This window comes from Lytechinus variegatus, chromosome 9 (assembly GCF_018143015.1).
Source record: "Lytechinus variegatus isolate NC3 chromosome 9, Lvar_3.0, whole genome shotgun sequence".
Taxonomy (NCBI): domain Eukaryota; kingdom Metazoa; phylum Echinodermata; class Echinoidea; order Temnopleuroida; family Toxopneustidae; genus Lytechinus; species Lytechinus variegatus.
The window spans coordinates 31196929-31213393 of record NC_054748.1 but is presented as its reverse complement, the minus strand read 5'-3'; the positions used below and the strand labels follow the sequence as shown (position 1 = coordinate 31213393).

Genomic DNA, 16465 nt, shown 5'->3' with positions numbered 1-16465 from the left:
TCAGCCCGCCCACCTAATGAATATTCATCACGACGTGCATAAACTTGAAATTATTTTTTATCCGATTTTGATGAAATTTTCGGCATTTTCCTCCATTAATTTTTAGATGTAATTATTTTCAGCCCGGAATGCGTGGGCCATATCATGCTCGTGAGAAATTTTGTTTTATTTGAAAAAAACAGTTGATAATATGATGAAAAAACGCACCGGAATCGGCAAAAAAAAGAAAAAAAAACGAGCACGCAAAATAAAACAACACAGCAAAAACTGTGGTGTAAAACCGGTGTACATAGAGGACCACACCAGTTTTTTTTTACACCAGTGGTAAATTGGTGGTGTTAGTTTTACACCTTTCGGTGTTATTACAACACATATGGTTGTTACATTTACACTCTTTGGTGTTATGTTCAATCTCGAGGTTGTTATTTTAACACCTCAGGGTGTGGTCCTCTATTAACACCAATTGGTGTCAGTTTTAACACCACAGTTTTTACAGTGAATAGATATGAATGGTTGAAAAAGAATTTTTGTCATAATTTGAGATTTTCAACAAAATTACGCAATATGACACAACGTAATGAAATTACTGATGGTTTTAATACTGAATAAAGAATTAATGGCATTTTGTTGGATTCACACAAAGCTATAAAACAGGCTAGTTATTGTAAGATGTTGCTCTAGGGTCCCGTTTCGTAAAGACTCGATATAACAAATGTATAATCAGCCAATGAGATCGAATGAATCCAGTAGCTTTTAACTTTTATTGCAAGTTTATTATCACCCCCTCCCGCACACAGGAAATAAAGAAACGTGAGAAAAACCCAAAGTAATAAAAAGAAAAGGTTGGTACAAGTGTTTCGTTTAGGAATACTAGACCACATAGGCGGAGGAAGCGGGGGGGGGGGGGACGTGTCCCCAAAAAAAAATATTAGGTGGGGGGGACGGTCCCTCCCTAAATTTTTTTTTTGATAACCCTTTTTTTGGCTTGTCAATTTTTTTTACCTGCGTCCCCCCTAAATTCACGTGGACCCCCTGAAACGTGTGTTGTCCCCCCTAAGATTTAGGTTGATGACCTTTTTTTTTTTTTTTTTGCTTGTCAAAAGTTTTAGTTAGCAACTCCTAAAATTTAGGTTGATAACCTTTTTTGGGACGCTTGTCCAATTTTTTACCTGTGTCCATCCCAAAATTTCAGGTGGACACCCCCTAAATTTTTTGGCTTCCGCCGCCAATGTCAAACCATGACGCAGGCCATGGACAATTATAAGACTTAATAACACAACAACGACAGCAGAAAAATGAACCAAAAGCAGCAAAAAACGGCATAAATTAAAACAACACTGAATCAAAATGGATGGATGTATGCAAGAACTTTTGAGAATATGCTTCTCCTGTTTCACAAGAGAAAGAATTAATGAAATAAATGAAAAATATCAAACAATTAGTTTCCTATAGTGAAATCAATCTCTTTCGTTCTGTATGAATTCTAAGCAAAACCCTCGAGTTTCATAATAATAATAATAGGTATTTGTATAGCGCCATCTACGTAAAAACAATCTACTAGTACTAAGTATTCCGAGGCGCATACCCCGGTTTTAGCTCGAGCTGCTTTCAGCGCTCCTGCATTCAAGGAATTAATCCTTCTGGGTACCCATTCACCTCACCTGGGTCGAGTGCAGCACAGAGTGGATAAATTTCTTGCTGAAGGAAAACAAGCCATGGCTAGAAATCGAACCCACTACCCTCTGTTTGAAAGGCGAGAGTCAGAACCACTATACCACGACGAGCCCACTTTCATTTAAATTTTAAAAAAGATATGAAAGATTCATTTTAAAATTTGATTGATTGGAAATCTATGATATTTATTACGGTGAATAAGGAATAAGGAGGTAAAATGATCATGTTATGTACATAGTGAAAAATAATATGGAAGTTCCCTTTTTTCAACCCAAAGTACACTGTTCATCTTATAAGTTTGATTTGATTATTTAGCAGGAGTTTCTGCATTTTATTCATGAATTAATAACAAATTAACAAACTCATGCAATTAAAATGATAAATGAATACATATTTTGTGTGACAATCGAAAAGATAAATGATTTATAAGACTGGATACTGTATTATGAATAAAGCATGTAAAATAGTAAGTTGATTAGATTTTCTTTGGCATTCATAATCATTCATGTATAACAGATTTTTCATAACACAACACATAAAGTAATTACTTCTTTGGAATCTATCAAAGATAGAGTGTATAAAAATAAATTCGACAAAAATGATCTACTATCTATCTATTGACATTTACAATTTGTCATCACGTGAGATACCATGTGACCGACTTGTTTTCTGCTTTAATCTTCTTTTGTTGTTTGAAAGACTTAAAACTGTGATATTAACGGTGTACATAGAGGACCACACCAGTTAATTTACGCCGGTGTTAAATTGGTGGCGTTAGTTTTACACATGTGGGTGTTATTACAACACCTTTGGTTGTTCACTCTAAAAACACTGAATAAAATGTTACCCAAATTGGGTAGAAAGGGAACATGCATGTTTGCTGGGTATTTTTTTACCCAAAATTGGGCTATTTCAACGCAACATTGCATAAATTTTACAACATATTGGGTATCTTTCTACCCAACCAACATGCATGTTCCTATTTTACCCAATATTGGATGAACTTTTTTTAGAGTGTAGTAAAAAAAATTACACTGTTTGGTGTTACGTTCAATTTCTAGGGTGTAATTCTAACACCTCCGGGTTTGATCCTCGGTTATTAAACGCCAACTGGTGTCAGATTTAACACCACAGTTTTTACAGTTTTGTTTATAATACAACAAATAGAAACTAAATTAAAGTTTTTCTTTTTCTATCTCTCAAATCTTTTTCTCATCTCATTTAATTCACTTGAAAGGCAGCATGTCCATCACGTTAATAAAGGTTACATACATTACAACATCATATAAATTCTGGAATAAATATTTCATGTACCAATTGCATGGGATAAACCTACTACCATCTACAGCATGACAAGGAATGATGCTCGGTGCGTAGTTGAAAACAAAAATACACAACAAAATATAACGTACATGTGCTTTTAACACAACCTGATTAAATTACGTATTCAATTATTTTGGCACTAACACTTTTTACTATTAATCTTTTCTTTTTCGAGATCATGCGGTGGCGCTTCAGATCAACAAGCGTAGAGCTGTATCAGGTTTAAGATAGCGCAATTATTGGCGACCAAATTCAAGCCAAATTTAAAGCCATGTTTTGAGATTTTTTCGCAAAAAAATTTGTAAAGAAAAAAAGATAGGAGTAAAGTTTACAAAACAGTGAAAATTCAAAATTAACGAAGGCAAAGCTGTCATATTACAGAAAACATGTGTTTTCCTTTGAATTCATTGATGACAAAATTGTATTTTCAAAAACAAAACAATGGCAAATGAAGTTCAGAAATCAACAGACGAATAGTGACCAATATTCGATTCAAATTAGAAACTTTTTGGATTTTAACATATGACTTCAAGTAATCAATAAAGGTTAATCCTTTAAAGTAATTTGGCTGGTCAGTTGTCACTAAATGCTGATCTGCGTGTATTTATAAATCCTTGAAATTTATAGAGTGTAATAGTTATAGGAATAGTTGACGGTGGGCGGCATTTTCGGCGTGGCCTATCCGCAGGTACCCAGAGAGGACTATATTTTGATGATGGCCTTTCCAAAGTTTTCTCCTGTGAAAAGTTGCATGAAAGCCTTGGGGGTATTCTGAAATCCATTCGTGACGTGTTCTTGGTACTTGAGTTTACCCTAAGAAAAAATAAATCATTGAAAAAAAAGAGAAGAAATGAAGGTCAGAGAAACAACATTGGAAGTAAATTTCTGCATGGATTACAGTATTCAAGATTTATTTTCATTTAAACAATTTTAATTTTCTTCTTCAGTAAACAAAATTATGAATAGAAGATGAACACAAACAGAAAATCATGCAACATAACATGTAAAACAGTAAATAGTAGATATATTGAAAATTAAAAGAAATCGGGAGTCAACAAGAAGCAGAGCCGGTGCACTCACTGAAAAAACTCCGGTGTTGATTTAACACCAACCTGGAATCTATATATGTCCATATATATGTAAGCTGCCCATTGTGAACATTCACATTGTAGCACAATGTAGAGGTGTCCACTGAGGAATAGCCTTCACACTCTTAAATTCCAGTACTTTAACAGTGCAAATCGCATTTTTCCACCTTACATGGTCAACTGCCTGAATACATTGTGGATGCTCACAATGTAGAGGTATATCCACAGTGTGGAATTTTGCTTCCACAGTTTAATATGCAGTATTTATCAGTGTGAGTCCCAACTTAGTCCACTATGTGATCACACTGTGTGGGATTGTGTTTACACTGCTACACAGAACACTATGGCCCGTATTCTGAAGTCAGGTTTAACTTAAACTCAGGTTTAAAGTTGTGGTTTAAGTATGGTAAGCCAAAAGTATCAAAGTTTTAATTTATTAGGTTGTCCATACTTAAACCACAACTTTAAACCTGAGTTTAAGTTAAACCCGACTTCAGAATACGGGCCTATGTGACATATTCTGAACACAATGTGTTTTTAATTGATATTGCGACTTCTGCGTGTTGAATACATACATACAGTGTGGATTTGTCTTCACACTCTTTAACTTGCCGTATTTTATCAATGTGAGTCCCAACTTCACACAGTCCACCATGTGAACACACTGTATGGAATTATTTTAACACTGCTACACCGAACTACTGTGTTCTTAATTGACATTGCGACTTCTGCGTGTTGAATACATACATACAGTGTGGAATTGTCTCCACACTCTTTCATTTGCAGTATTTTACCAGCGTCAGTCCTAATTTCACGCAATCCACCATGTGAACACACAGTGGAATTATTGTAACACTGCTAAGAATTTACACCGAACACACTGTGACACATTTTGAACACACTGTGTCATACCGAGTCACATTGTGTCACGTATACATTGTTCGTGTAATGGCGATTTATATTTGATGATACATACCTGTTGGATCCACTCCATCATGTCTTTCAAGGCTTCCGGGAACCTCTCCTTATAATCATACACCATCATACCTTGAACTGATAAACGTTGCCGATTTATCGCTGGTTGGACAATACTCGCTATTGAGACAAATATAGTGGTTAATGCTTTTTGAATATGTGTAAACGTTGCCGATTTAATGCTGGTTGAAAAATATTTGCAACATATGAACACACATAGTGGTTGTTACTCTCTAAATATAGGTAAACGTTGCCGATTTATCGCTGGTTGGACAATACTCGCTATTAAGACAGATATAGTGTAGTGGTTAATACTTTTTAAATATGTGTAAACGTTGCCGATGTAATGCTGGTTGCACAATACTTGCTATGAAGATAAGTAAAGTGGTTGTAACTTGATTTCTAAAACTACAAAAAAGTGAAATAGTCATACAAATCAAAACCTAACCGACAATGGTGGGTAATTAATAAAAGCGTCAATAGGTGGTGGGTAAGAAGTCGATTTGCCCGACGTGTGACCGTCGTATTAACAAGGAAGATCATTATTGGGTTCTTTATTATCATGTCGTGTAAATTACACTTTAGACACATTAAAAGTTAAATACAGACTTACCACAAACTGTAATCAATACTTTTTATAAGATGAATCTTCTATATTCAATATGTACCGTCGGATCTAGGATTTCATGATGGGGGGGGGGGGGGCAGAGAAATTGTTCAATTAGAGGCGCACAGAAATTGTTCAACTTGTGTCCTCACAAAAAGGGTTATCGCTTTTAATATTCAGGCATCCTCGTAAATGTACGTCGCCCTCTTCCCCCTTCCTCGAAACGCACCTCTGAGAAAAATCATGCATGACCAAGAAAATATACAAAGGAATATATTGAAATTGTTGTAAATGTACATACCTTTTGGGCGGACCTTGGCGTTGTAAGCACTAATAGACCCACACACACATACACGGCCTTTAACATTCATGTTGTATAACACAGTACTCGAAAACTCTCCACCAACCTGAAAAGATAATGTAAACGCGTGACATTTCATACTAAACCTAAAAAAATAATTACAAAGAGGGAAACTGAGAGGCATTGGATAACATGAAATATAGCATGTTTTTAAATACCAGTAGCCTTAAAAACAATAACAAATTATCACTGCAACATAAATGACGTCGTGATAAGCCCTCAAATATGTAGTAGAATGCCACCATGAATAAAGGTTTACGAGTGGAGAAAGGCAAATCAGGAAAATTAGAAGTTGAAGTGGGGATTAGAAGTTTGGTGATGATGACGGCAATGAAGAGGGACATGGCGACGATGACGATCAACATGATCAAGATTGAGGTGGTGAAGGTTGTGATTATGATGATAAGATGGTGGAGAGGATGATAACGATGGATACCTCAACAGTGCTGAGTGTGTTCAGAGTGTTCACATAATGAAGATGTAATTCACACTCTTAAGATGCTGAAAATCTTACGGTGTGAAGATAATTTCACACTGTGCAAACCTCCACAGTGTGAAATTTCACAGTGCGTCCATATAGAGATCGCTGCATCGGTGAAGACGGTAATTCACACTGTTCGAATGCTTATAGGTTTCACTGTGTGAAGATGATTTCACACTGTCTTTCACACTGTCTTTCACACCTTAAGACCAACTGTGGAACATACTGTAACACACTATATGGGACACTTTGAACTCACTGTGTACCCACTGTGAACGCATTATGACACACTCTGAATAGACTATGAAACTAACTGTGAATACACTTTGGGACACAATTAGTGACACGCTTTGTACACATTGGCCCATATTCTGAAGTCGGGTTTAATTTAAACTCGGGTTTAAAGTTGTGGTTTAGGTATGGAAAGCCAGAAGTATTAATTTTTTAAGTTTTATGTTTTAAGTTGTATGTTTGTTATGTTTACTGTGCTCTTTCCTGATTCATCGATGGTGAAGACAATCATTTATTTATACTTCCTACACAATTATAAATGATTTGAGAGCCGAATGAGCTGAAGTTTGATGTCTCTACTGTTAGTGATTATGTAACAATTGGCTATCCATACTTAAACCACAACTTTAAACCCGAGTTTAAGTTAAACCCGACTTCAGAATACGGGCCATTATGAACACATTGTGTACACACTGTGAACACACTGAGAATACACTATGGGACACACCGTGAATACATGTCTGTGTACACATTATGAATACACTGTGTACACACTGTGAACATACTGAGAATACACTATGGGACACACCGTGAATACATGTCTGTGTACACATTGTGAACACACTGTGTACACACTGTGAACACACTGAGAATACACTATGGGACACACCGTGATTACATGTCTGTGTACACATTGTGAACACACTGTGAACACACTGAGAATACACTATGGGACACACCGTGATTACATGTCTGTGTACACATTGTGAACACACTGTGTACACACTGTGAACATACTGAGAATACACTATGGGACACACCGTGATTACATGTCTGTGTACACACTGTGTACACACTGTGAACACACTGAGAATACACTATGGGACACACCGTGATTACATGTCTGTGTACACATTATGAATACACTGTGTACACACTGTGAACATACTGAGAATACACTATGGGACACACCGTGAATACATGTCTGTGTACACATTGTGAACACACTGTGTACACGCTAGGATCACATTGTGAATACACTGTAAACACACTGAGAATACTGTGGATACACTTTGGGACACAATATGTGACACGCTGTATACACACTCTAAACACACTTTGAACACACTGAAGGCACTGTGAACACAGTGTGTTCACAGTGTATTAGTGTGTTGGACACACTGTGGAACACTGTCCAATCTAGCAGATATATTACTTACGTTATCGAAGTAACAATCGATGCCTTTGGGTGCCGCTTCTTTGAGAGTCTTGTCCAGGTCTCCCATAGTCTTATAGTTAATTGCTACGTCATATCCGATCTCCTTCAGGTATTGGACCTTCTTATCAGACCCGGCAAAACCAATCACTTTACATCCCTGTGAAATAAACTCAATATATTGAACATCTATGATTTCATAAAAAGCAAATCACATTTTAACAGTATTTCCATTTGCTTTCAAACTTTCCTTGTACATGTCTTTTTCATGCTTTTTAACCTTTTTTAGGGGGAAGTGTCAAGATTTTTCTTTTCGGTTTTATTAGAAGTTGTTCGGTATTTATTTACAAGGATAGAAGGCCTCAAAGTGATTGTTGGTTTAATTCATTTTTAAAAGGGACAGGGTATGATTAGAGAACAATTATTCTCTGGCTGAAATGTCCACTTACCTTTATTTTGGCTATCTGTCCCACTACGGCACCCACTGCTCCAGCGGCTCCACTGACCACCACAGTTTCGCCTGATTTAGGACGACAGCTGTCCAGGAACCCAAAGTAGGCCGTTTTTCTAAAAAAAACAAATAAACACAAACGAAAAAAAGACTCCCAGAAATCAATTCGATTCATGTTCTCATACAGGTTTACACTGTCATAATGGAATGAGAGTAGTTAACAAGGGAAAAAACCATAGAGAGTCGTAGAAAAAATGAACACAAAGGCCTGCTGCAACAAGAACCAGTGGAGGTGCCGTGGCCGAGTGGTCTAAGGCGCCTGCATGGCTATACATAAAAAGGGCCGGGGTTCGATCCCCAGCCGCGGCACCTATGCCTGTGAGCAAGGCATTTAATGTGCAATGCTCCTTTATCCTGCTGTCAAAGAACAAGTATGCTTTCTTGCCGTGAGGTGCAATCTTGGCCAGCGTGTCTTTTGCCTATTTGGATAAACAGGTTATGTTCATGATTACTGCCTAAAATGCAAGAAAGGTTCAAAGAAACAATCAATATTGGACAATGAAGCATGCATATATCATAAGGAATTATGAATAAATGACGAATTCGTTGAAGTTCTATCCATGAATAATCGGAAAAACAGATGAGGAAATCATACTTTTTTCTTCAAATTTAGTTAAAAAGAAAAAAGTCATCGTATGAAATCGTCCAATCAGAGTGTGAATACGTACCCAGGCATACCTAACACACCGAGTGCAAGTGATTTTGGCCAATCGGGTGACGTAAATGACGGTATCGGTGTGACGTCACTTCCTTTGGCGACGGAATGTGTTGTCCATCCACTTTGTGCCTGTACCAAGGAACCGACGGCGATATTCTTATCCCGACTCGCCAGAACCCTGATCAGGAGAGAGGGAGAGAGACAGAGAGAGCACGCTTACCAATATGTGTAATCATTTTACACAAACCACGAATCAGCATTATCATGATTATTATTAAATTTGAAACACATTATGAATCATGGATTACGATTGGTTAAAAGTGTATCACGTGGGTGCTTAAAGTATGGCTTGTCATTGCAACTACCCTATATCACTATTCTCTCCTTGGTGCTCACAATGAGCATAAAAATCTATGCAATCCATCCAGTTGTCAAGAACACAAAATCACATAGTGTATTCAGATTTTGTTCACACTGTGTTCACATTGTGGACTTTGTGTAAAGATGTGTTTCACACTGCTAAAATGCTCAAATCTAGCAGCGTGAATTGTTTTCACTGTTCACAGTGTGTTAACACAGGGCACTGTGTGAAGATATGATTCACACAAGAAAAAAACGTGAAGATATGTTCACACTGTGGACACATATATAAAGAGTTGTTGTCTACTGTTCACAACACATTGTTTTCATAGTGTATTGTATGCTGAGATGTGTTTCACACTGTTCAAATACTCAAATCTAACAGTGTGAAGGTAATTCCATAATGAGGACACTTCTACAGCATTGTGAGTGTTCACAATGTGCCCACAGGGTGGACTTTGTGAATGTGTGATTCAAAGCTCAAGTTTAACAGCGTGAATAGTACTTCACATTCTATACACCTGTAAGTGCGAGTGTGCACTGTCCACAGTGTGTTGATATAGTCGACTGTGACAAGATGTAATTCGCACTGTTAAAATACTCAAATATAACAGTATGAGGATAACGTTGTGGATGCTTCTATACAGTATTGATGTCCAGAGTCTGTTTACACAGTGGACTATGTGAAAATGCTATTCACACTGTTGAAATGTTCGACAGTGTGAGGAAAATTCTACACTGTAGACACATTTCCAGTGTGAGTGTTCATGGTGTGTTCACTTACATTGGACTATGTAATTCACAATGTTGATATGCTCAAAATGTTAACCATGTGTGTTCCACAATTTTCCACACGATAGTAGACACTGTGCATGTGAGACACAATGTCCTTTCCATCCTGAACATTGGCTTCCCCGTGAATGCAAGAATTTAAAGGACAAGTCTACCCCAACAAAAAGTCGACCTGAATAAAAAGAGAAATATCCAACAAGCATAACACTGAAAATTTCATCAAAATCGGATGTAAAATTTGAAGGTTATGACATTTTAAAGTTTCGCTTCATTTCACAAAACAGTTCTATGCACATCCTTGTGGGTATGCAAATGAGGAGACAGATGACGTCATCCACTCACTATTCCTTTTGTATTTTATTATGTGAAATATGAAATAGTATAATTTTCGCATTATTGTCAAGTGAATCAACGATTAATTCTTCCCTTAACATGTGGAATTAGCATTGATTTGTTTAATACTATATGGTTCAGTCATGTTGGTCCTTATTGTCGAATCTGTATAAAATGAAATATTGTATAATTCAAACAATAAAAACAAGAGAAATAGTGAGTGAGGGACTTCATCGACGGTCTCATTTCCATGTAACTCAGTTGTGCATATCACTGTTTTGTGAAAAATAAGTGGAACTTAAAAATGTCATTACTTTCTTATTTTACATCCGATTTTGATGAAATTTTCAGCGTTATGCTAGTTTCATTTTTTTTTTATTCAAATCAACATTTTTCTGGGGTGATATTGACCTTTAACAGTATCTTACTTGGCCACTTGTTCTCCAACCATCAGCTCGCCTTCCTGGATCCCCCATACTCTGAAAAAAAAGACAAAGAAAACGAAAAGGTTATGATGCCGAGGAGAAGGGGGTGTTTATTGAAATATTCAGGCTGGAAATAGTCAACCATCATTCTAAGCGCCTTTACTGTGTAATACAACGAACTAGAGACACTCATGAAATTATTTTTTTTCTTTCTTTCTATTAAATACAAAATGATAGAGCTAATAATAGTTCAGGCCTTCCATCATTTCTTGATTTGAAGTCTCCCAGAATGGATATAATCACCATAACTAATGTGACTCAATTGGAAAATTCTCCATAGGAGAACACACAAAATTGTGTTTGAAATGTCTTCTATAACCTTATGTATCTAATCTCTTCATAAAACTCAATGGAAGCATGATCTGCTCCTTGTAAATATCAATGAGATAATTGTCTTACTTTGCATATAACATCGAAGTTACGGATATGACATCCGTCTGGGTCTATTTGTTTTACACCATGTTGTTACCAGATTATCATAACCGTCACCACTCGAACTTCGCCCAATATGGATTTATTGCAGACTCATTGTTATTAAAGGACAAGTCCACCCCCAAAAAACACTTGATTTGAATAAAAAGAGAAAAATTCAACAAGTATAACACTGAAAATTTCATCACAATTTTGATGATGAAATGTGATGTAAAATAAAAACAAATGAAAGTTTCACTTCATTTCATAAAACAGTTATATTCACATCTCGGTCGGTATGCAAATGAGGGAACAGATGACATCACTCACTCACTATTTATTTTGTATTTTATTATTATTTCAACATTTTGTACTTCAGGCAAGGAGGTCCTAATCATCATATTCGTAAAAATTGAAATATTGTATAATGCAAACAATAAAAAAACAAAAGAAATAGTGAGTGAGTGACATCATCGACTCTCATTTGGATGTAACTGGCTCGTTCATATAACTATTTTGTTTATAAAAATAAGCAAAACTTTGAAATGTCATAACTTTCTTATTTTACATCCAATTTTGATGAAATTTTCAGCATTGTGCTTGTCTGATTTTCCTCTATAGATTCAAATAAACATTTTTCTGAAGTGGACTTGACCTTTAATTTCTGTCTGGTCTAACCCCATATGATCTACTCGTACCTTATCAATATGAGTTTGTCTAATAATGATAATAATAATATACGGTTCTTGTATAGCGCATATCAAAATTATGAATAATGTCTCTATGCGCTTCCAAAGGACTTGGATATTATTACTCCAGCTGTGGCTTAGCAGCCGTAATTACATGGACTAAAATTCAAGAAATAAATTTCTGCCAGGTATCAATTCACGTCACCTGGGTCGAGTGCAGCACAATGTGGTTAAATTTCTTGCCGAAGAAAATTACGCCGTGGCTGGGATTCGAACCCACGACCCTCTGTTTCAAAGTCTGGAGACTAATCCACTGGGCCACAACGCTCCACGTTGATAATAACCATTAGCCTTATAGTAAAATTGTATGTTCAACGTTTTAAGGTATAGGCTTTAGACCGACACCCATTTAGTCTAAAGGAGGGGGGGGGGGGGGGCTGCAAGAAAGTATTTTCAATCAATTTCAAATTTTAGTTGCAAACTTACAAGTTATAGATCGATTCGATCTGTAGCATATTGACTCATTTTTGTTAGTGTAAGGAGTTGATCAACAATCAATCGCAAATTTACAATTAATTAAAAGACTTGCAATCGATATTTCCTTCCATGGCCCATAATATTCACATGTTCATTGGCAGCGGGAAGGCAAAAATTTTAGGGGGGGGGTCCACCTGAATTTTGGGAGATGGACACAGGTAAAAAAAATTGACAAACAAAAAAAAATGGTTCTCAAACACCTCAAATTTATATATGGAGCTCCGTTAAAAGTAGAAATAGGGGTGGTGCAAGGAAAGAGGCAAAATGGCCGAAAAATTAGTGACCTCATAATTTTTTGATGAATACACATGTGTAATAAGAAACATTTATATAACATTAATACAATATTTGTAAGCTCTGCATACTCATTACCCCGATGTATAGCACGGCTACCCTGACCAAGTGCTCGAGCATTCAAAGAATGTCTTTCTACCAGTACCCATTTACTACACCTGGGTGGGGAGTTTATGTAGACATCATATACTTTTTATACTCTTCTTCCTTTCCTTTTCTCCCCTATCCAGCTTTTCACCTCTTTTTCCCTCCCACAAGTCTTGAAAAATCATCAAGGACGGTTGCCCCCTGCCCGTGGCGCTGATTGTGTATTTGAAACAGAATAGACGGGTACATATAGCCCAGGGGCCGCTGAACGGTTTTCAAAATGGGGGGGGGGGGGGGCTGAAGCCCCCAGCCTTCCCCGGTTCCGCGGCCCCTGTAGCCCTCCAAGGATACATGCACTTCAATCAACATGTTCTTATAGAGACTTATGACGAAAAAAGAAAATAGAACCAAGGATTTCACCTCATATAGGGATCGACTGTGAGATAAACAGCTTCAAGCAACACCTCTGCAAAATGATTAAACGGGAAAAAATACGATTATGATTTAAAAAAAATGCATTGCAATTAATCAAATGAAGACCTATATTCTTTCTCCTGCAGACATATTCATGCTAAACGTCACAATGACCTTTCCATGCATTTCTTAATAATAATAACAATGATGATAATAATAGCCAATTTCTATAAAGCGCTTTTCCCAGAATGGCTCAAAGCGCGTTACAGCATATTATTACCCCTGTCATTGGATTCATTTTAATCCTGCACGAAAAATGCATAATTTCCACTCCCTGGGGAGCATTCCTTGCATTGATCGCAGCCTTATTATGGCGCTGGCAAAATCAAATCAAACATACAACATATTTCGCTTTCGTCCGGGTACCCATTAAGCACGTGGTCGAGAGTGGCAAAGTGTAGATTAACGCCTTGCGAAAGGACGCTAGACCGCGGTGGGATTCGAACACACGACCCTCTGTTTACAAGGCAAGAGTCGGAACCACTACACCACAGCTCTTCCACATCAATAGAAACATATTGAAAATAAATGATAACACATTACTTTTTTTAATGTTACGTAGGTTATGATTGTCACCCATTAAAAATGTTTAAAGACCACTACAAATTATTATTTAAAAAAAATCATAAATGTAATTTTGTTTTTCATTTATATTCAATTATTCAAAATCATGTAATCAATGCAATCAATCTTACAAAAAAGAGAAAGATCATTCCTACCTCCATCTTGAGGAGCGTCAACCTGAATAGATTCTATGCGAAAATTTCTCTCCGTAACATCACCATCAAAAGCTTTGGCGAGCACGATACGCTTTCCCGTTGTAGCAGCCATTTTACCATCCACCGCACGTGCTCTGGCTATCCGATACTGTTGCTCGATCTTGACCTCCTATAGCAGGTTGTGTGTAATTTATAGGTCTGAAGAATGTGTGGGAAAGCCGGAACAAACTACACTGCAGGTTTCAGTATTTATCTTACGATCCCGACAAGTGAATAGTCAAAGTCAGAGATTTAAGGGTCGTAGTACGATTTCACATGTGATAATCCGACTCAGAATGGCGTGAAAACCGAGTGAGAGGGGTCGATAGGGGTACATCTGTCACAGACGTTTCTCCCTCACTAACCGAAATAAATAAATCCTTTAATTTCTTTTAAACTGGTTAGGTCTTCCACTCCTTTTCAAAATCCATATCTCTTTCGTGGGATGCGCTCCCAATATAGGCCTATACCTATTTATTTACTTGCCTGCCCCTGGGGAGCCTACCCCCCGGGGGTGGTAAATATATTGCTGTACTCGCGCGTAACCAAGGAATTTCCAAACACCCTCTAAACATGCTAAACATTTTTTTTATCTGTGTTCAAAATAACCCCCTAAACAAGTTTTTCGCGTACTTTATTTACACATTTTGGCCCCTGAACAAGTTGTCGCCAAAATATGACCTCGGGGAAAAAGCTTTGGGGGAAAAAACATACCCTAAACACGTTTGGCAAGTTAACTTTAAACCCGTTTTTTTTTTTTTTTTTTTTTTGGGGGGGGGTCATGGGTGTGTACAGCTGCTACAGCAATATATTTGACTACCGGTAGTGAAATATATATCCCCTCCCTGAGGAGCATTCCCCCTCTTTTAATGCAATCCAGTATGTACCCGGACTATAGACCAGCCGGCATCCCCCTTCATGAGCTCTCTTGTGTTTGAACTTGATGTATCAAAGTTCAACGACATATTACACGAAAATGCTTCGTGTTAAGAGTTATAGGCCTATACACTCAATTTCAGTTCACGGGTAATATCTACCAGAAAGGATACTATTGTATGTAATAGAAACATAGCTAAGGAAAAAAGAGAAGTAAGCAATCCAGAGTATAATTGAATAATGAATTAAGTTATAAAGTTACGTAATTGAATGTAATTAAAAGTAATTGACAGTAATATAAGTCCATTACAATTTTTCAATTACAATTACTTTCCCTTCAAAAATTTCAATGACAAATTACAATTACTTAAAAAATGTAATTAATTACGTAACTGATCAATTACTTTGTAATTGAACCCTGCCCCCCCCCTTCCATAAAAACTTCCGCATTCACTAATGAAATATAAATTAAATAGAAAGAAAGGAAAGGAGTGAAATTCGATATCATACTCTGAAAATTATCTGAAAGTCTATCACAAAATTGAATTTCGATTTAAGAGAGGATAACCGTTTCAAAACCCCAAAACCACTGTCATTTCTTTTTTAAATAAAATGTATTTCATTTCGACAAAAAGACATTTACAAAGTATAACATACACGATTATCACATAATATGCCAATAAACAAATACATGAAAATATGAAATGAAATAAGAGAACTTAAAGAAAGGCCTTTAATGCTTTGTGGGTAAAAGTTCCCTCAAATACATGTACACTGTACTACATTTTACATTGCGTTACAGGCATATTAGATTGGCTGATTATTAAAACAAGGACTTTGCATTTTTATCTTCAGGAATTAGAAGAGAAACAATATATTCTCTCTTTTTACTCTCTTTTACTAATGTTCTCCCTCCCCCGCCCCCTCTCTCTCTTTCTCTCTCTCCATTTTTTCTTTCATTTCGTGGACCGGGATGGCGGACACACATGGGGGCAATTACCTCATTAAGTAGGCCTATGATAGAATTAGATTATGGAATCTATATTATTATCACATTATAGCTTAGGAGTGCAAACTTGACCTTTATCTCTAAGATGTGAACTTGACCATTACATCTAAACTGGTGATATACACCTATTGTCTCGTTATCATAGTTATGGGGGATTTATCGGTCTCGAGTTGGTTTCGGCTAGCTACTGAGGAATCATAGCACGCCTATATAAGAATTCATAGGCCTATTATGG

At 36.8% G+C, this 16465-nt stretch overlaps 1 protein-coding gene across 1 annotated transcript; it reads right to left on the bottom strand.

Annotated features, from left to right (window-relative positions):
• Window positions 1-3449: 3449 nt before the first annotated feature.
• Window positions 3450-14518, bottom strand: LOC121421430 (prostaglandin reductase 1-like). Its single transcript, XM_041616122.1, has 9 exons — window positions 14307-14518; window positions 13534-13579; window positions 11039-11089; window positions 9136-9303; window positions 8406-8523; window positions 7961-8116; window positions 5969-6074; window positions 5062-5180; window positions 3450-3810 (listed from the first exon to the last, which is right to left on the bottom strand). Exons 1-9 carry the CDS (start codon window positions 14416-14418, stop codon window positions 3700-3702), a joined length of 987 nt encoding a protein of 328 aa, XP_041472056.1. The 5' UTR covers window positions 14419-14518; the 3' UTR covers window positions 3450-3699.
• Window positions 14519-16465: the final 1947 nt, after the last annotated feature.